The sequence below is a fragment of the Phyllostomus discolor genome, chromosome 3, assembly GCF_004126475.2.
Source record: "Phyllostomus discolor isolate MPI-MPIP mPhyDis1 chromosome 3, mPhyDis1.pri.v3, whole genome shotgun sequence".
Lineage (NCBI taxonomy): Eukaryota > Metazoa > Chordata > Mammalia > Chiroptera > Phyllostomidae > Phyllostomus > Phyllostomus discolor.
The window spans coordinates 98,422,963-98,443,238 of NC_040905.2; the positions used below are offsets into that span (position 1 = coordinate 98,422,963).

General features: G+C 40.6%; 1 protein-coding gene across 7 annotated transcripts in view; it reads right to left on the minus strand.

Moving 5' to 3' along the window:
• Window positions 1-4,178: 4,178 nt before the first annotated feature.
• The window catches only part of LOC114491624 (BTB/POZ domain-containing protein KCTD7), a 94,306-nt gene continuing 78,208 nt past the window's right edge, over window positions 4,179-20,276 (minus strand). For all 7 annotated transcript variants that reach the window (XM_036020854.1, XM_028505721.2, XM_036020856.1 and 4 more), the window contains 3 exons: window positions 19,023-19,114; window positions 13,044-13,300; window positions 4,179-6,720 (listed from right to left, as the gene is read on the minus strand). In XM_036020854.1, coding sequence (XP_035876747.1) covers window positions 6,322-6,720; window positions 13,044-13,300; window positions 19,023-19,114 — 748 coding nt within the window. In that variant the 3' untranslated portion in view covers window positions 4,179-6,321. The remainder of the gene's footprint in view (window positions 6,721-13,043; window positions 13,301-19,022; window positions 19,115-20,276) is intronic.

Below are 20,276 nucleotides of genomic sequence, written 5' to 3' on the forward strand. Positions count from 1 at the left end.
CCTTTGCCCATTTTTTAATTGGATTCCTTGTCTTCTTAGAGTGCAGTCGTGTGAGTTCTTTATATATTTTGGAGATTAAATCCTTGTCTGAGGTATCATTGGCAAATATGTTTTCCCATAGAGTTGGTTCTCTTTTAATTTTGATAGTTTTCTTTAGCTGTGCAGAAGCTTTTAATTTTGATGAGGTCCCATTTGTTTATTCTTTCCTTTACATCCTTTGCTCTAGGGGACAAGTCAGTAAAAAAGTTTCTGTGTGAAATATCTGAGATTTTCCTACCTACGTTCTCCTCTAGGATTTTAATGGTGTCATGTTTTATATTTAAGTCTTTTATCCACCTTGACTTTATTTTTGTATATGGTGTAAGTTGGTGCTCAAGTTTCATTTTTTTGCACATGGCTGTCCAGTTCTCCCAACACCATTTGTTGAAGAGGCTATTTTTACTCCATTTTATGTTGCTGCCTCCTTTGTCAAATATTAATTGACCATAGAGACTTGGGTTTATTTCTGGGTTCTCTGTTCTGTTCCATTGGTCTATGTGCCTGTTTTTATGCCAGTACCAGGCTGTTTTGATTACAGTGGCCTTGTAGTATAGTTTAGTGTCGGGTATTGTGATCCCTCCTATTTTACTCTTCTTTCTCCAAACTGCAGCAGCTATTTGGGGTCGTTTATGATCCCATATAATTTTTTTAAATATATTTTATTGATTATGCTATTCCAGTTGTCCCATTCCCCCCCCTGTACACCCTCTCCCACCCACCTTCCCCCCTTTAGTTCATGTCCATGTGTCATACTTATAAGTTCTTTAGCTTCTACATTTCCCATACTAACCTTACCCTCCCCCTATCTATTTTCAACCTACAATCTATGCTACTTATTCTCTGTACCTTTTCCCCCCTCTCCTCCTCCCACTCCCCTGTTGCTAACCCTCCATGAGATCTCCATTTCTGTGGTTCTGCTCCTGTTCTAGTTGTTTGCTTAGTTTCTTTTGGTTTTGCTTTAGGTGTGGTTGTTAATAATTGTGAGTTTGCTGTCATTTTACTATTCATGTTTTTTCTTTATCTTCTTTTCTCAGGTAAGTTCCTTTAACATTTCATAAAATAAGGGCTTGGTGATGATGAACTCCTTCAACTTGACCTTATCTGAGAAGCACTTTATCTGCCCTTCCATTCTAAATGATAGCTTTGCTGGATAGAGCAATCTGGGATGTAGGTCCTTGTCTTTCATGACTTGGAATATTTCTTTCCAGCCCCTGTTTGCCTGTAAGGTCTCTTTTGAGAAATCAGCTGACAGTCTGATGGGAACTCCTTTGTAGGTTACTGTCCCCTTATCTCTTGCTGCTTCTAGGATTCTCTCCGTCGTTTTTACCTTGGCTAATGTAATTATGATGTGCCTTGATGTGTTTCTTCTTGGGTCCAACTTCTTTGGGGCTCTCTGAGCTTCCTGGATTTCCTTTGCCAGAATGGGGAAGTTCTCCTTTATTATTTGTTGAAATATGTGCTCTATCTGTTGCTTTTCCTCTTCTCCTTCTGGTACCCCTATAATTCGGATGTTGGGACGTTTAAAGATGTCCTGGAGGTTCTTAAGCTTCTCCCCATTTTTTAAAATTCTTATTTCTTCATTATTTCCTGTTTGGTTTCTTTTTTCTTCCTTCTGGTCCACTCTATTGAGTCCCAGTTTCCTTCTTATCACTGTTGGTTCTCTGTGCATCTTCCTTCATCTCTTTTATGGTAACCTGCATTTTTTCATCTAATTTGCGCCCAAAACCAACCAATTCTGTGAGCTTCCTGATCACCAGTGTTTTGAACTGTGCATCTGATAGGTTAGCTATTTCTTGGTCGCTCAAAAGGATGAGTTCTGGGGCACTGATTTGTTCTTCTATTTGAGCCATTGCTCTTTTTTTTCTTTCTGGTCTGGTTGCTCTTGTTACAGTGAGGGGTGGAGCCTTAGGTGCTCACCGGGGCTGGGCACCCCAGTTGCTAGGTTGTGACGTTGCATGTGGGGGCGGGGGCGGCAGGGAACAATGGCAACAGTCCCACTCTCCTAGGATCTCAATCCCTTCCCTGGGATCCTGGGCTGCGCGCTCTGCCCTGCTCCACAATCGCAGCCTCACTGGGTCTGCCAGCTGCTGCTTGCATACTCAGGGTCCACCGCTGCATTCCCTGGATGGCTTACTCGCTCCTGGTTGCCTTAGGCACCCAGCTCTCCCCGCACTCCACACGCTGCAACCCGCACTCGTCTCAGCTCCTCCCACCAGTCTGGATGAACGGGTCTACTTCAACTTCTTGGCTGTCCGACTTCCATTCAGATAAATTCTCTATCAGTTCTGGGTGTTATTCTGCCTCTAAATTGTTGTTGTTCTAATCTTGGTTGTGCGTGGAGGTACAGTGCGTCCACCTATGCCTCCATCTTGCCGGAAGTCTCTGATTCCATATAAATTTTTGAAGTGTTTGTTCTATGTCTGTGAAATATGCCATTGGTACTTTAATAGGAATTGCATTGAATGTGTAAATTGCTTTGGGTAGTATGGACATTTTGATGATATTAATTCTTCCAATCCATGAACACGGTATATGTTTCCATTTGTTTGTGTCTTCCTTGATTTCTTTCCTGAGTGTTATGTAGTTTTCTGAATACAGGTCTTTTACCTCTTTGGTTAGGTTTAGTCCTAACCAAAATAATATTTTATTTTTCTTTTTGCTATTTCAAATGGGATTTTTTTCTTGATCTCTGCTTCTGCTGTTTCATTGTTGGTGTACAGAAATGCCTTTGATTTCTGGATATTGACTTTGTATACCGCTGTTTTGCCAAATTCATTTATTAGGTCAAGCAGTTTTTTGTGGAGTCTATAGAATTTTCTATGTATACTATCATGTCATCTGCAAACAGTGACAGTTTTGTTTCCTCCTTTCCGATTTGGATGCCTTTTATTTCTTTTTCTTGTCTGATTGCTGTGGCTAAAACTTCCAGTACTATATTGAATAGAAATGGTGAAAGTGGACAGCCTTATCTTGTTCCTGATCTTAGTGGAAAAGATTTTAATTTTTGCCCATTGAGTATGATGTTGGCTGTAGGTCTCTCATATATGGCCTTTATTATGTTGAGGAATGCTCCCTCTACTCCCACTTTGCTGAGTGTTTTAGTTTTTTTTTTTATTATTGATTATACTATTACAGTTATCCCAATTTTTCCCTTTACCCCGCTCCACCCCCAACCCTCCAGCATCCCCCACCTTAGTTTATGTCCATGGGTTGCATAAGTTTTGAGTCTTCTGTTTCCTATATCTAAGAAGCTTCTTCTTCCCTGTACCTTTCCCCCCACCTATTCCTCCCTTCCCCCTCCCCACTGAACTCCCAACATGTGATGTCCATCTCTCTCATTCTGTTCCTGTTCCGGTTGTTTCCTTAGTTTTTGTTTTCATTGTTGTACTTTTCTTTTAAGTTCATTTGTTGATAGTTGTGAGTTTGTTATTTTAGTGTTCATGTTTTTTGTCTTTTTCTTAGATAAGTTCCTTTAATAAGTTCCTTTCATATAATAATGGCTTGGTGATGATGAACTCCTTTAACCTGACCTTATCTGGGAATACTAAAGTTACTTTTAATGGCTATTTTAACATTTCATATCTCACTAGTGAAATTTGGTAATAGTTTCAATATCAATTGTTAAGTATCCTACATAGAAAAATCACCTACAAATAATCGCTATCACTTGAGCACTTAGCAATGCTAGGTAGTGTCCTAAGTCATTTATTTCTCACAACCACCCCCTGAAGCATGGACTATTCTTATCCCCAGTTCACAGATAAGGTATGTGAAACAGGAGAGACCTGCCCAAGGCCAAAGAGCTAGTAAGGTAAGTGGCAGAGTCAAAATTCAAAACCAAATTCAAGCCTTCTAGCTCAAGTTTATGTCCTCAACCACCAGGCTATAACAGCTCTCTATTAGATTAACTCTTTCCTCCTCTACCTTTATTTCTGCCTGAAGACTGAGCACCTTGGGTAAACCTTCCAGAGCAGTGTAACTGTAGCGATAGCAAACATCCTTCTCTTTCTATTTTTTTTTTAAATAGGATGTCTCTAATTTCTCAAAGTATGGCAATGATGTCTGTGGATAAAAAGGGAAATCTTTTTAACATGAAAATAATGTACATTTTCCTAAGATGAAGAACCAAAATCTGGAAGAGGAATGGATCATGAAACTTTATTGATAAGGACTTCTGTTCCAAAGATTTATTGTAATCATATTTATAGTACATAAAATATCAGTACTTTCTGGATAAGAAAACAGAAACTCTGGCCGTAGTACTGATGCTAACTTAAGAGAAGTTTAAGCCTCTACCTAGGCAAGAAAGAGTCCATACCTGAAGTATTCAACCAATATAAATATATGCAAAAAAGTCAATTCAACAAATTGCTTTAAAGATATGTAAGAAACCAAAAGACAGCTTTAGTGGGAGGCAGATATGCACATTTTATTTAACAAACATAATATACAATGACTGAAAGAACTATTTATTCCCAGGAGAATTAAGAATGTGCATATCTGGATTAGCACCTAGAAAGTACATAGAAAAGAAAAAAGGGGGAAAGCTCTCTATGAAAATCAATTGGGCCCATGTTTCTAAGAGCAGACTCTGTGAACGAATTCTCATTGGTATTTGATAGTAACTCATTCCATTCTATTTGAACTTGGTGATCAGCTGACTCAGTGAACCACTTCATGTCTTCAGTGCTTTATGACAATGGATGTGTCAACTTCATGGATTTTATATGTAAATTTAAGGATAAAAAGCCTTATGCTTACCCTAGCTTTATTCCAAAGTTACTGCACTACGAATTTGTGGTACATGATTAGCAAGGTATACTGGGAAAGCAAAGGAAACTTTCTTTGCGTGACACGACCTTGTTCAAGAATGGTGCTCTAAGAATGACGCCGTTTCACAGGCACACTGATGATGTGCAGAAATCACTGATGGGAAGGAGGATCATAAACGGCATATTCAGGTTATGAGAGGCTGCATTAGAATTAGAAGAAGTTTCACACTGACGGTGGCTATAAAGCCTCATTGAAACAGTATCAGTTAACATTATACTGTGCATTCAATGCAGTATTCTTTGGTTCCGTCAATATTAACTGCCAGGAGTACTCTCTTGCTTACAAAAGAGATCAGTGGTTAATTGAGCTCCCCAACCTGCCCCACTGGGTAACAATGTCTGAAGATGATTTTTCACTACCATGGGGGGTACTACTAGCATCTAGTGGGTATGGAGACTAGAGATGTTGCTAAACATTCCATAATTCACAGGGCAGCCCCCATAACAAAAACCCTTCAGGCCCCAAATGTCAACAGTATTGAGACTGAGGAACCCCAAAAGAGGTTTATATGACATGTGTCTGGCTTGTCCATAAAGTCAAAAGTCTACTATGGAAGTGAAAGGTACCCCCTGCACTTTAGCTCTCACCAGCAGGGCCCCACTCACGCCTCTGCCCTTTGACCCAGGGCAAGCTCAATAAATATTTGCTGAATACAGAGAGGAAAGAAGTATGAGAAGCATGGATCAAAGCCTTCAATTGACTATACTGAGCAGCAATTTTATATGACTTAAGTTATCCCAAACCCCAATAGTGTCATAGTTTCTGGCTATATAGGACCTCAAAGTCAGGGTTACCATATTGTTAAAGATGGAATCAACACTTTAAGGGGAGTATGTCTACACTCTTCAACATTCACTTTAGTGGGCAAACCAAATACAATGGTGTTAAAGGCGAACATTCAATCTACTATTTTAAACAAAGACAATGAACACATGAAATGCCATGCACAGCACACACCATTCCTTTTCTTTACATATTTACAATTTTATATACTTACTTATCAATATATCTTCTATCTTTACAATTATAAAATTATTTCAACTTACAGAGTAGTGGTACCATTGAATTCCCTTAAACATACATTTTTGTAGCATTCATTTGTTTTACCCTTAAAGAGTCAATTATTTACCCCAGTCTACCCCACACTGACCACCACGAGGAAGCACAGAGGGAAACCGTGGAAAAAACAGGTTTAGACAGAATCTTCACACAAGCCTTAAATGAATCTATTTCAGTAACTCAAATAAATAGTACTTTATTATTTACTAAGCTTCCCCTGCCAGGAAAAACAAAACAAAACAAAACAAAAACAATCCTTACAAACTGTACCTTTAAAAATTCTCTGACATTTATAAACAATTAAGTTATATTCTATAACTCGGTCAGTGGACTGTAGTAAGGGCTAGCTACAATTTAGGTTCAAATAAATACTATCCATGTGCATTTTTATCATCCTGCATAAACCTGAGGTTGCAATGGTGGAGGAAGTTTATCATTTTCAACATTTTCAGAGTCAATAGCTGCTAAAGACTGATTTGGGGGCTTAATTTCAAGTGGACATTTCTCAACAATGTCTTGAACCTTTTTTGCAATTCCATCTGTCCAATCTATTAGATCTTTTTCAAGTTTCTTGGCTTCATTCATAATCCTTTCCTGTCGTTCATTCAACTGAGACAGGAGATCCAAGTTCTTATACATTTGCTTGACACCTAAACAAGCATCAGGAGACCAATTCTCAGATTCTTGCTTTCTGGGAGAAGTCTGGCCAGACATGTATCTATCAAAATCTTCCTGACTTAAATTCAAAGACTGGGCATCTAATTTCTCAATGAAAGCCACAGCGCAGCACTACAAAAAAGAAAAGAATGTTATTTATTATAGTCATATAAGGAAAGCTACAAACATTTAAACAGATTTTTTAAAATCCTCTTACTATGGAAAATTTCAAACTGAAGCAAAAGTAGACAAAATAGTCTAATGAACTCCATGGACTTTAGTTTTAAAAACTACCAACTCATAGCCAATCACATTTCCTTTATGCTCTCATGTGAAACAATACATTTCTTCCTTAAAAAGAAAATCTAATTGCTAACACCCATTGAACTCAACTGTCGGGAATTTTGTTCTCTACTTAGGTTGTTCAAAGGTGCTAAGGTCTTGAACAGAGTGAAGTATTTGAGGAGGCACCTTCAGCGCTTGTTCTACACTGGCTGCTACAGAGCTTCCTGCAGACAAAAACTAAACAATTCCTTGAAGCCAGAGACGCTCTGCTTCCCTGCCATGTTGCGGGGCAAAGGAACCATTGTTGTAGCTAGGAGGAGCTCCAAGGCCAAGTACCTGGGGGTGGGGGGAACACTCTATAAAACTATTCCCGTTTTTTAAAAATTTATTTATTTACTTAATTGTTTTTTTTATTATCAATTATAATTGGCATACATGATTATACCGCAGAAGTAATGCCTGCTTCAGTGTGGTTGGTAGGGTAATACCATGGGTGTAATAATTTATAGTTTTAATTTGAACATTTCACCTAAAATGTCATATGGTGGGCTTGAATGTGATATTGTTATGTTACAGACTCATGTGCTTATGATTTTGTAATAAAGGATTTTGTAATTAAAGGGGGGGGTGTTTGTGTCGGACCCTGTATTAGCTTCAGTATACACCCAGTAATCAGACATTACATACTTATATACGTGATTATCCTGATAAATCTCACACCCATCTGACACCATACACAGTTATTAGACTATTACTGACTATATGCCCCCATGCTGTACTTTATACTTGTGACAGTTCTTTAACCACCAATGTGCACTTCTGAACCCCTCAACCTTTTCACCCATCTCCCAACCGCCTCCCATTTGACAACCATCAAAATGTTCACTGTAGGGGGTCTTTTCGCGGCCCTTTCTCCGGCCCAGGAAGTGTCGCCCGGGAGCACGAACCTCTGAAACGGACTGGGAAAAGAGTCTAAGGTCCCCACATTCAGAGCCTCGGAACTTTGTGCTCCCGCCCGGACCTGTGCACCCACTGCCCCACGGCACAAGTCCTCCTGTCCTGGAAAAATTGGCCGTACTCGGGTACACGTGCCTTTCTCAGTAGCTAACCAGCAGCAGTACAAGGAAAGGCTAGGAAACTGAAGATGGAGGAATAGGTGGGCGCACCGTACCTCCTCGCACAACCAAGAACAGAGCAACAATAATTTACAACAATGATTTGCAGTCATAATATCAGAACTGTCAGAGGATTTATCTAAATGGAAGACGGACAGCCTAGAAGTTGAAGTAGACCCGTACATCCAGACTGGTAGGGGAGTACGAGCCGAGCGAGCAGGCGTGGGGCTGGCGCGGGTCGCAGGCGCGCGGAGGTCGGGGGAAATTTGGCGCAGAATCGGCGCAACAGCAATCCGGGACGCAGGAGCGAGCACAGTGGTGTAGCGGTGATCCCTGAGTACGCAAGCGGCGGCTGGGGTAATCAGTGGGGCAGCGACTAGGGATCAGGGCAGAGCTCACAGCCCAGAAGCCCAGGGAAGTGTCTGACTCCAGGAGAACGGAAGGGTCGCCATTGATCCCTCCTGTCCCCGCTCCCGCCCCTGCCCCCACATATAACGTCACAAGCTAGCGACTGCGGCGCCCAGCACCGGTGAACACCTAAGGCTCCGCCCCCCACCGTAACAAGAGCGACCAGACCGGAGAAAAAATAAATAAATAAGTAAAATAATAGGAGAGACGGGGAAAGACGTAAGATATGTTTCCAGCAGAACAGATCAGACCCCCAGGACTCATTCTTTTGAGTGACCAAGAAATAGCCAATCTATCAGATGCACAGTTCAAAACACTGGTGATCAGGAAGCTCACGGAACTGGTGGATTTTGGATCCAAATTACATGAAAAAATGCAGATTACCATAAAAGGGATGCAGGAAGACACACGGAGAAGAGCCAATTGTGAAAGGAAGGAATCTGAATCTCAAAACAACACAGTGGACCAGAAGGAAGATAGAATCAACCAAGCAGGAGAGCATGATGAAATAAGAATTCAAAAAATCGAAGAAAAGCTTAAGACCATCGAGGACACCTTTAAACGTTCCAACATCCGAATTATAGGGGTACCAGAAGGGGAAGACCAACAAGTGGAAAAGTTATTTGAACAAATAATAAAGGAGAACTTCCCCAAACTGGCAAAGGGAACAGTCTTCCAAGAAATCCAAGGAGCGCAGAGAGCCCCAAAGAAGTTGGACCCAAGAAGAAACACACCAAGGCACATCATAATTACATTAGCAAGGTAAAAACGAAGGAGAGAATCCTAGAAGCAGCAAGAGATAAGGGGACAGTAACCTACAAAGGAGTTCCCATCAGACTGTCAGCTGATTTCTCCAGAGAGACCTTACAGGCAAGAAGGGGCTGGAAAGAAATATTCCAAGTCATGAAAGACAAGGACCTACATCCCAGATTGCTCTATCCAGCAAAGCTCTCATTTAGAATGGAAGAGAAGATAAAGTGCTTTTCAGATAAGGTCAAATTAAAGGAGTTCATCATCACCAAGCCCTTACTTTATGAAATGCTAAAGGGACTTATCTAAGAAAAGAAGATAAAGAAAAGACATGTATAGTGAAAGGACAGCAAACTCACAATTATTAACAACCACACCTAAAGCAAAACCAAAAGAAACTAAGTAAACAACTAGAATAGGAACAGAACCACAGAAATAGAGGGCACAAGGGGGGGCTAGCAGTAGGGATGGGAGGAGGAGAGAGGGGGAAAAGGTATAGAGAATAAGTAGCATAGAATGTAGGTTGAAAATAGATCGGGGGAGGGCAAGAATAGTACGGGAAATGTAGAAGCTAAAGAACTTATAAGTATTACATATGGACATGGACTAAAGGGGGGGAAGGTGGGTGGGAGAGGGGGCACAGGGTGGAGGGGAGTGAAGGGGGAAATGGGACAACTGTAATAGCATAATCAATAAAATATATTAAAAAAAAAAAAAAAAAAGAAATGTTCACTGTATCTATGATTCTGCTTCTGTTTCGCTTGTTCACTTATTTTGTTTTTTAGATTCAATTGTTGACAAATATGTATTTATTGCTATTTTATTGTTCATAGTTTTTATTATCTTCTTCTTAAAGAAGACCCTTTAACATTTTATATAATACTGGTTATAAGGATGCTCAATGAACTTAATGAAGACCTCAACAACATGAAAAAGGACCAATCAGAAATGAAGGATACACTAACTGAAATAAAGATCATTTACAGGGAATCAACAGTAGAATGGATGGAGCTGAGAATCAAATCAGTAACTTTGAACATAAGGAAGCAAAAAACACCCAATCAGAGCAGCAATAAGAAAAAAGAATACACACCATTCCCTTCTGAGGTCTTGCCAGCCCACGGTGCCTACTTGGGCAGGGGCCAGACACTGGGTGTGTCCCCAGGGACCACTGTGGCACACAGATCACCAGTCCTCAAAGAGCTATTGTAATCACATGGTTAAAAGAACAAGTTTTGAAACAAGACAGCCTGAGTTGTTACCTCTGTCACTTGGTAGCCAAGAACTGTGGGACGCTAGGAAAATTACCTAAGCTCTGTGAGATTTCCATATGAGGAAAATGGGGGAAATTCCACCCAGATTTATTCTGAGAATTAAACACCATAACACATGTAGCATGCTTCATTCATAAGCAATGAATAAGTGGCAACAATTATTATTACAGAAATACCAGGATAAGCAGTCAGTGAAAAAGGTATCTGCCAGTTATACCTTCTTATATTGATTTAAACCTTTCTATAAGAAGCATGTATCATTTTCACATTTAAAACAAGTTATTTTCACAAGAAAAATGTGCACTATAAACAGGGAAATAGGCAGGTGAGAAACTCATTCACAGGATCCCACATTATTACTCATAAAAAAGCAAATCATCTCTTTAAGAAATATTCAGCAAATCTATTATAATTGATTCATCTGATGAGAATGTGTCCATCTGACCCTTCCAAATGGGTTCCATTTGAACTGTGTCTGTGGACTCACTGAAGCCCATGACCTGGAGAGAGGAGGAATCTAAGACAACCCTAACACTCTTGGTTTGGGTGAATGAATATATAACACTGCCACTAGTGAAAGAGTACACAGTTGATCCTCGAACAATGTAGGGTTAGGGGCACCAACCACCATGAAGTAAAAAATCCATGTATAACTTTTGAGTACCCCCAAACTTAACTACTAATAGCCTGCTGTTGACTAGATGCCTTACCCATAACATAAACAGTCGATTAACACATACGTTGTATGTTACATATAGCATGTACTATATTCTCACAATAAAGTAAATTAGAGAAAAAATTGTATTAAGAAAACTGTAAGGAAGAGAAAATTCAGTCACAATATTTATTGCAAAAATCTGCATGTAAGTAGACCCATGCATTTCAAACCCACATTGTTCAAGGATCAACTGTATATAGAAAAGAAAAAAACCATCTGATGGGGAAGCAGTTTCAGTTTTGAACAAATTAAATCTGAGAAACAAGTACCTGGAAGTGGAACTCAGTGCAAGGTCAAAACAGGTGACATAAGCCTGTGGGTCATTGCTACATAGGTGACCAGCAGAGCTATGACCAGAGGAGACAGCCTAGGCAGAGAGATGCACAGGGAACAGAACCCCTGGGAGCAACACAACTCAAGAGGAAGCAGAGGACACAAATCCCACAGAGAGACAAGAAGGGGTGGCACTATGGAAGCCCAACGGACCTAAATTCAACAGCAACAGAGACATCAAGAGCGTTAAAGTGACATGAAGACTGAGAGTTCCCCATGGGGTTTGGCAACTGGCAGATTTCGTACTTTTGCCAGAGCAGTTTCATGGGAGAAAGGAGAATAGAAGCTGACTGAGTCAGGCAAAAACAGGAGAAAGAGAGACGGTGCAAACATAGTAAAGGCTGTAGGTCAAGGGCCCACCGGGAAGCTGCAGAGTGTAAGTGAACCAGTAACCTCCAGTTTCAACAACAAGGGCTCCCCCAAACATCTCCTGGTCTTGCTTCATTTCCTCCTACTACCTTGTCTCTCCAGGCTTCTCGGGATTTCCAGATTGTCTAATTCTCTCTAGATAACAGCTGAGTCCAAAAGGCTCTTTTCTAGTAATCAAGTGCATATTTTACTTATGTTAAGAAATATGAGTGCTCCAAATAATGGTGCAAGCATCCATTTGGAAAAAGCATTCCTAAGTCCCTCCGCTTGCAAACACACTCCCCAGGTGCCGGTGGTGGGGCACAATGGCTGAGGGTGATGAGTAACAAGAGCAGGCCCAGGTTTTGAGGGACCTGAAGCTCATATGCTTTTGGAAACCCACTTAAAAGGGAAAAAGAAGACAAACAAAATTAGGCACAAAAGTGAATACATATTTAGGATGTACAAATAAATCACAACAAATTTCTGGAGACTTGGAGATTCAAGTACCTGTCTTTTTAGACAATGTACCAGAAGCAATTCTGTACATCCCCCAGCTTCCTCTCCCATCACCGTGAACAACGTCCAGTACAGGACATAAACACATGAGGTGTCTGAGGCTCAAATTCATTGGCTTGACGGTAAATCTAGTCTAAGCAAACATGCAGTATAGCAGTCAGCAAAGAAGTATTTGGCCTTATAATTTATATATATATATATTTTACTATTGCCTCGACTAGAATCAATTAGTACTGTAGCAAAACAATAGTTGAAAATCATTTCACATCCACTAAACTGGACTTTTCTTAAAAATATCTAAATATCTCAGTATTTAGTTCTAGGAGGTACCTTGTAGAAATAAATGTTAAATCTTTTAATAAAAGGAATCAAAGTTCAGGATCTGACTTATTCATGGTTGAAACAACCCACTTAGTGAATGGCTCTGACACCCAGGGCCCTGCAGAGTGATGGCCAACAGCAGCGGAGTCCCTCCGTGTGGCTGTCATGTTTCCTGTAAGAGTGCCATGGTCTCTGGTCAAGTGCCAGGAGGTGGGGTGTCTGCATGGCCTGGTCACATGTGCTCTGTGACACCAAGCAAGCACCTGCAGTTATGCTGACTCTGCAACTCAGGAGCGTTAACCTGTCATGGCCTGTGAGTGACCCATCATATCCCTAAAATAATTACCTTCATGATCCTTCTACACAACACCAAAAAATACTTACCAGATTGGTGAAATAGTAGCCATCCTCCCCAGTCATCAATCGGCTTGGGTTGCAGAAGCGGGTGATATACTGAATATTAGATTGAAGGCGCGGGGGGTTACCCTTCAGCACAATGTAGATGAGAGTGGGTAGGAAGTCATCGGCTGAGGCCGGCTCGTTTTTGGTGATCTTGATGGCATTGAAGATGTGCTTGCTGCACTTGGTGATGCAGGCCAGCTTATCTCTAGGCACACGCTTCGAATCCATTTCAATAATATCTATAAAACAGAAAAGACACTGCTTCCAATGAGAAAATAATTACGCAAAAAATGCATTAGAAAAATCACTTTTTCCTATTAAGTTGCAGGGGTAACCTCGCTAAGTCCCCTCTACCAGTTAACGTAGTGCATAAAAAACTCAGATCGCTAAAACAGTACATACCAGCTCATAGAACTCATGACCATGAGTCAAACTCCTTATAAGTTCCATAGAGAAATAAAGAATCTCTTTACTGCTTCTTAATACACTGTAAAACTCAGTTTAGAAATCCTCAATTTGCATACTGATTTTTAGCAATGTGGCTACTAATACAAGTCATCTTTGTACTCAATATAAAAATACAGCTGCTGAATGAAACCCATCACACCTCTGTGGCCAATCCTTACAGCATGGAAATCTCCACTAGCAGAGAGGATAAAGCAAGGGTATAAATTTAGTCTGATAAACATTTTATTTACCAGAAAAAAATTATTTCACTGCTCTTCACTGCCACTAAGTCCAACTGCTGGGCCCTCACATGTACACATCACTGTCACAAGGACCAGGAGGTGGTGAGGAAAAGCTGGGTACAAGCTCAGTGCCAGAACAATGCAAACAAGGGGGAGGGAATGTGCCTTTGGAGGCACATTTATGCTTGCCACCTGGAATATGGTCAAAGAAAATAGCTGGGGCAGCTGAACTTGACAGCAATTCTTGCCATGAGCAGGAATAAAAGTTTCTGATTTAGGTGATAGGGTGGTATGGGTCAGCTCCTATCCCTGAGGTAAGCTACCCGAGGACCCTTACAGGACCACCAGCTACATGTGAGGGACAGAAACAGTGGGCAGTGCAGAAACTTTATTTTAACTCACTAAGGCTTTTACTCCCTCTACTTATACACCTATTTTGTGAATTATATAATCTTCACTTATTTTATTATTAGTTCCTTTAGTTTTTTATTTCTGGATTGTAATTATTACTATGTCTCAGTCTATTTTTCTTTTTATTTTATTTACTTATTTTTAGAGAGGGAAGGGAGGGAGGGACGGAGGGAGGGAGGGGGGAGAGAGAGAGAGAGAGAGAGAGAGAGAGAGAGAGAGAGAGAGGCAGGGAGAGGGAGAGGGAGAGAAACAACAATGTGCGGTTGCTGGGGGCCATGGCCTGCAACCCAGGCATGTACCCTGGCTGGGAATCGAACCTGTGACACTTTGGTTCGCAGCCTATTTTTCTTTTTTTAAAATGTATTTTATTATGCTATTACAGACGTCCCGTTTTTTTCTCCCCTTTATTCCGCTTTACCTTGTACTGCCCCACCTACAAACATTCCCATCCCCTTGGTTCATGTCCATGGTTGTACAAATAACTTCTTTCACTTCTCCATTTCCTATACTACTTTTAACCTCCCCCCATCTATTTTGCATCTACCATTTATGCTTCTTATTCCTTGTACCTTTTCCCCCATTCCCCCTCCCCAACTGATATCCCTCCACATGATCTCCATTTCTGTGATTCCCTTCCTGTTCTAATTGTTTACTTTGTTTTTGTTTTTTTTTTAGGTTCAGTTGTTGATAGATGTGAGTTTGTTGTCATTTTAATGTTCCTAGTTTTGATCTTTTTTTTTCTTAGATAATTCCTTTTAAGATTTCATATATTAAAAAAAAAAAGAAAAAAAGAAAAAAAAGATTTCATATATTAAGGGTTTGCTGATGATGAATTCCTTTAACTTGACCTTATCTGGGAAGCTCTTTATCTGCCCTTCCATTCTAAATGACAGCTTTGCTGGATAGAGTAATCTTGGATGTAGGTTCTTGCTTTTTCAAGACTTTGAATACTTCTTTCTAGCCCCTTCTTGCCTGCAAGGTTTACTTTGAGAAATCAGCTGATAGTCTTATGGGAACTCCTTTGTAGGCAACTATCTCCTTTTCTGGTGTTGCTTTTAAGATTCTCTCCTTATCTTTAATCTTGGCTAATGTAATTATGATGTACCTTGGTGTGTGCTTCCTTGGGCTCAACTTCTTTGGGACTCTAAGATTCCTGGACTCCTGGAAGTCTATTACCTTTGCCAGATCGGGGAAGTTCTCCACGATTTTTTCAAATAAGTTTTCAATTTCTTGCTCTCCTCTCCCTATTCTCTTTCTGGCACCCCTATGATTCAGACGTTGTAATGTTTAAGTTGTCCCAGAGGTTCCTAAGCCTCTCTTCATTTTTTTTGGAATTCTTTTTTCTTTATTCTGTTTTGGTTGAATGTTTATTTCTTCCTTCTGCTCCAAATCAACGATCTGAGTCTCGGTTTCCTTCCCTTCACTACTGGTTCCCCGTATATTTTTCTTTATTTCACTTTGCATAGCCTTCATTTTTTTCCTCTATTTTGTGACCATACTGAACCATTTCTGTGAGCATCCTGATTACCAGTGTTCTGCATTCTGAATTTGATACGTTGGCTATCTCTTCCTCACTTAATGCTATTTTTGGAGCTTTGATCTGTTCTTTCATTTGAGCCATATTTTTTTTTGTTTGTTTTGGCACAGCCATTATGTAGTAAGAGGTGGAGCCTTAGGTATTCGCCAAAGCAAGGCAACATGCATCACTGCGCTGTGGCTCTGTATGTTGGGGAGGGGTCTGAGGGGAACAATGCCACTTGCTCCGCCCTCAGTCAGCCTTCACTCACTTCCCCTGCTATCCACAAGCAAATTGGGCCCTTCTGGTGCTGATTCCTGGTTTGGTGGGCTTGTGTACATTCTAGGTCCCAGTGGCTCTCCAACAAATTCTCCTGTGAGTCTGGGAGTATCTCCTGCCTCTGCAACCCCCACAGATTTTTTCAGTCAGACGTTTTGAGGCTTTATTTCCCTGTGTTAGAACCCTGGGCTGTGCAGTCTGTCTGGCTGCCCCGTTGTTTCTCCCAGTTTATCTGCACACAAATGTGGGAATGCCTGGTCCTCCAGCTACCGCCTTGCCACACGTCCTCTCTACCCGCTGCTGCCCATCTCTGCGCCTCCTACCAGTCTGCATGAATGTTTCTTCTTTAACTCTTTGGTTGTTAGACTTCCATGCAGTTTGATTTTCTGGCAGTTCTGGTTATTTTGTTTTTAAATTTGTTGCTGCCCTTCTTTTTGGTTGTGCAAGGAGGCAGAGTGTATCTACCTACACCTCCATCTCAGCCAGTATTTTTCTTTTTCTATTTAGAACTTACTACAAAAAAGATACTGGGGAAGATTTTATTTTTACCGTTTTTTTCCACTTTCATCTACCCTACTTAGCCTTTTATTGTTGATTTTAATTCAACAATAAAATCATGTTTACTGTCTATTTTAAACATTTTCTTGTTTATGTTTTAAAGTAAATAAAAAATAAATTATGTTTTTATCTGTATGTACGTGTAGTTTCCACTGCCAAGGACAAGGGCCAGGAGTACAGAGAGGAAGAGATCAAAAGGGAAAAAATCCCCCAAATCCAAGGGATTTTCCTGAGACTCTTTCTCCTGCAGCAACTCCTCCACCTCCTTCCTAAATATCCTTCAGCCTGAAAGGAACTTTCCTGTTGCAACTCTTTTGGACCCACACAGCCTGGCATGCACTTCCACGATCTGTACTGCCCTGAAGTCTAATCTGGGAGATACAAGAAGAAAAACAAACAAAACAGGAAACTCACCATTGTATTAATTGATCTTCTATTAAAGATCTCCCTCCCCAATCTGCCTGCTACTACAGGGTTTGCTTTTCAGAGTTCTCAGACAATTGTTTTGTCTGCTGGCCAAGGATTTTACTTATAATGAGTAGGAATGATCAGGTTGAGTGTGGCTACTCTATCTTAGCAGATATCCAGACTTATTTTTAATGGAGTTTTGAAACAAAGTAACCTGTGCTTCTAGGTTATGTTTTCTCAGCCTGGGCACTGCTGACATTTGGGGGTGGAAAGCTCTGGCTGTGGGGCTGTCCTGTGCACTGCAGGATGTTTAGCAGGCCTCTGGCCTCCGCCCTCTAGACGCCAATGTCCACTAAAACGGAAAGGCCTCATGCAATGTTTATAAACCAAACTGACAGTGCAGATTAGCAGCACAAGGGACAACTTGGAGATATTTAACTGGTTTCTCCATATTTAAGACAGTTACTTTTATTACAAAAGATGGTTATTATAGACTGTCCTCTCTAAATACTCCTGTGCTTAGGCTGACAATTTTTAATTAGGAAGAAAGTGATCATATAACCTTTGGTCTTCAAAGAGGCAGAGTATGTCTGCACCTGGATTGGCAAAATATCAAATCCAAAAAATGAGAAAAAGTGAAAAGGTTTTTACAATTTTGTGGCTACATTTTTACTATCAAAACGATCTCTTGAAACTCCATCTCCACTGCCTTGAGAGAAAAGTTTTACCTTTCAAATTCTATTAACAAACTGTTTATGTATTGAAATCCTCTTTCTTAGTCCTGTTTTTAAGTAAATAACAGTTGGATACTTGTAGTTTCTGGTTTTGCAAAGTCTGTCTGTCCTGTGGCTTTTCAGAAAAGGGTTCTCAACATAAATTCCTGCAGAGTATTTACACATAAACCAGTTGGTCTTGAACTTGATAAAAGACTAAAAGGTCCACATCTGGGGTTTGAGAGGCTGTCACCTTCAATCTCTTATAATGTTCCCTGAGCAAAAAGTAGGGGTGGGGGTGGGCCTTGATCCAAAGAACTCAATTCATTGGCCATATGACACAGCCTGGCAGAAGAAGCTTTGAACAACAAAAATGACAGTATTTAGCTATGCCAATTAGACTATACATGGCAAATTTAAGGCAGTAATTCATTTAATAATAGGAGTTGAAATGCAAAAATATACAAAAAGAAGCAGAACCTGAGAAAGTGGAAAAAAATCACGTTAACAGCAGATAACCCAGTATCCAGAGAGGCCATGGAGCTATTTCAGTGAATCCTGTCTTGCCTTCAACCCCAACAGTATTGTAAGCAAATCCCCATTTCTTCCTGTTACTTGAGTGACTCTGAGTCTTATAACGAAATTAACCTACTTAATAGCCTGCCTCCAATACTGCAACTATCAGCTGGCCCACTTTCCTTCCTAGCAGAATTTCATTAACAATCTCTATCTAAATGAGTGAGTCTTTCCAATCTTCTCCTTAATGGAGAAGAAGTTGGCCAGGGTTAGATGTCTTCTCCATTAGGAGTTCTTTTTGTTTCTTTCTTGCTTTTGTTTTTTAAGTGTTTGTGTTGCACTTCTGCTGGATTATTCCTATGAATAAGAAAAACCTTATTAGGTGCCTGGATCTGTCCAGAAGGACAAAGCCACATCAATTTAGGGTGCTTCATATATTTCCTGAACATACCAGAAAAATAACTCAAAGCTCATCTCTGACTAACAACCAATTAGAGGCAACCGATCTGGGTTGGGGATTACCTTGCCTCACCAATTCCCTCCCTCTCTCCAACCTTATTTTGAATATGTAAATGCAACTGAGTTTTAAGAAATTTACCCAAGTTATATTTGATCTTACTTTAGTTCAATATCCAAGGAACAAGAGACCTGTGTCATAAAAAATGAAGACGAAAAGTAGCTTATCTTAATCAGAATGCTTTAAATTCATAAAAGTCTTGCAAATCACTTTCACCACATTCCAATATATCTTTGGTAGTCAGTATTTCAGAAATACTTTACTATCTTTTTGCTCTCTGAAATAAGTATGGGTTTATAAAACATAATGTTAAAGGGAAAAACACCCAAATACAATGTTCTCAGTTTCACTGACCTGTAATTGCTTTCACCACCATATCAGACACTTCAGGAATTTCTTCATTAACAGGGACACAAAGCATCTGAGGTGTAACCCAGTGAAGGGCTCTGCAGAGAGAAGGACAGTAAAAACGACTTCGTAGAATGGACTGTGGTCATTTATCTTGTCATTTCTTTCAGTTATGGGAAAATAAGGGACACTGACTAATCAGGCAATCCTAGGCTCAAGCATATCACCCCTGCACATATTAGGAGCTCAGAGGACGTGCCAAAGTAACGAGAATCCTAAAATGAGGCTTCTCTTCTGTACTCATCACTAGAAAAGCATAAGGCAGTTTTACTGGTTATACTAAGTCTGAAAAGCCCTCCATATTTGAGAATGAAGATTTGAGAAGAGCTTGCTGTTAGGTAGGAGCTAGGAATAAGTGGCCCAAGGGGAAATAAAGGCAGGGCCCTTGCCATTACAATCTAACAAAGGAGGAGGCTAGAAGCAATAGGAAAATGTGTCTCACCAATTAACTCAGTAGTCCTGAGCTCGGGTTGGTAAGATTGCCAGGTGTCCCGAGCATTGCAGGCAAAATAGCACAGGAGGAGAAGAGAGTCCTTGAGACTGCTGAGAAAAGGGGCTTCTGGAACAATCTTTCTAAGATTGCCAGGTGTTCTGAACATCACAAGTAGGAGCTGCACAGGAGGAAGAGGGGGGCCTGTGCTGGGAAACAGGGCCTCTGTAATGATTTCACTAAGACAAAGGAGCTTTACTGAGAAAGAAAGCCTTTGTAGCCGTGCATTATTCCCGCAGGGAAGAAGTGGGGGAGCCTAGAAGCCAGCTGAGGTACATAACCCCTGAGCCCCAACAGTTGGCATGCTTAGATAGCTAAGTACCCACGTGCAGCCTCAGGTCAAATGTATGGGCAAACTTGTTAACAAACTTACTAAAAAACTCACTAACAAATTTATGGGTGCCCGCCTGCAGCTTTGTGCTCGCATGTGTTTCATAAACAAACTTGCTATCTCGTTTCCACCATATGTTTGTGTGTAGCTTGAACTATTCCCTTGCAGCGAGACAAGAATGGAGGCGGGGGGGAAGGCCTCTTGACTCGGGTGTCTCTCTCCCCATCCTAACACTGCTGCTCCCCGTCCTCAGTGTCCACCACCATTACTGTCCCTTCAGGCTTTGCCCTCAACTTCTGAAGCCTACCACAGCTTGTGTAACAGGCCAACAAGCATGTGTTGCCTCAGTTTGCATCACTGATCACATTGTTAATTCATT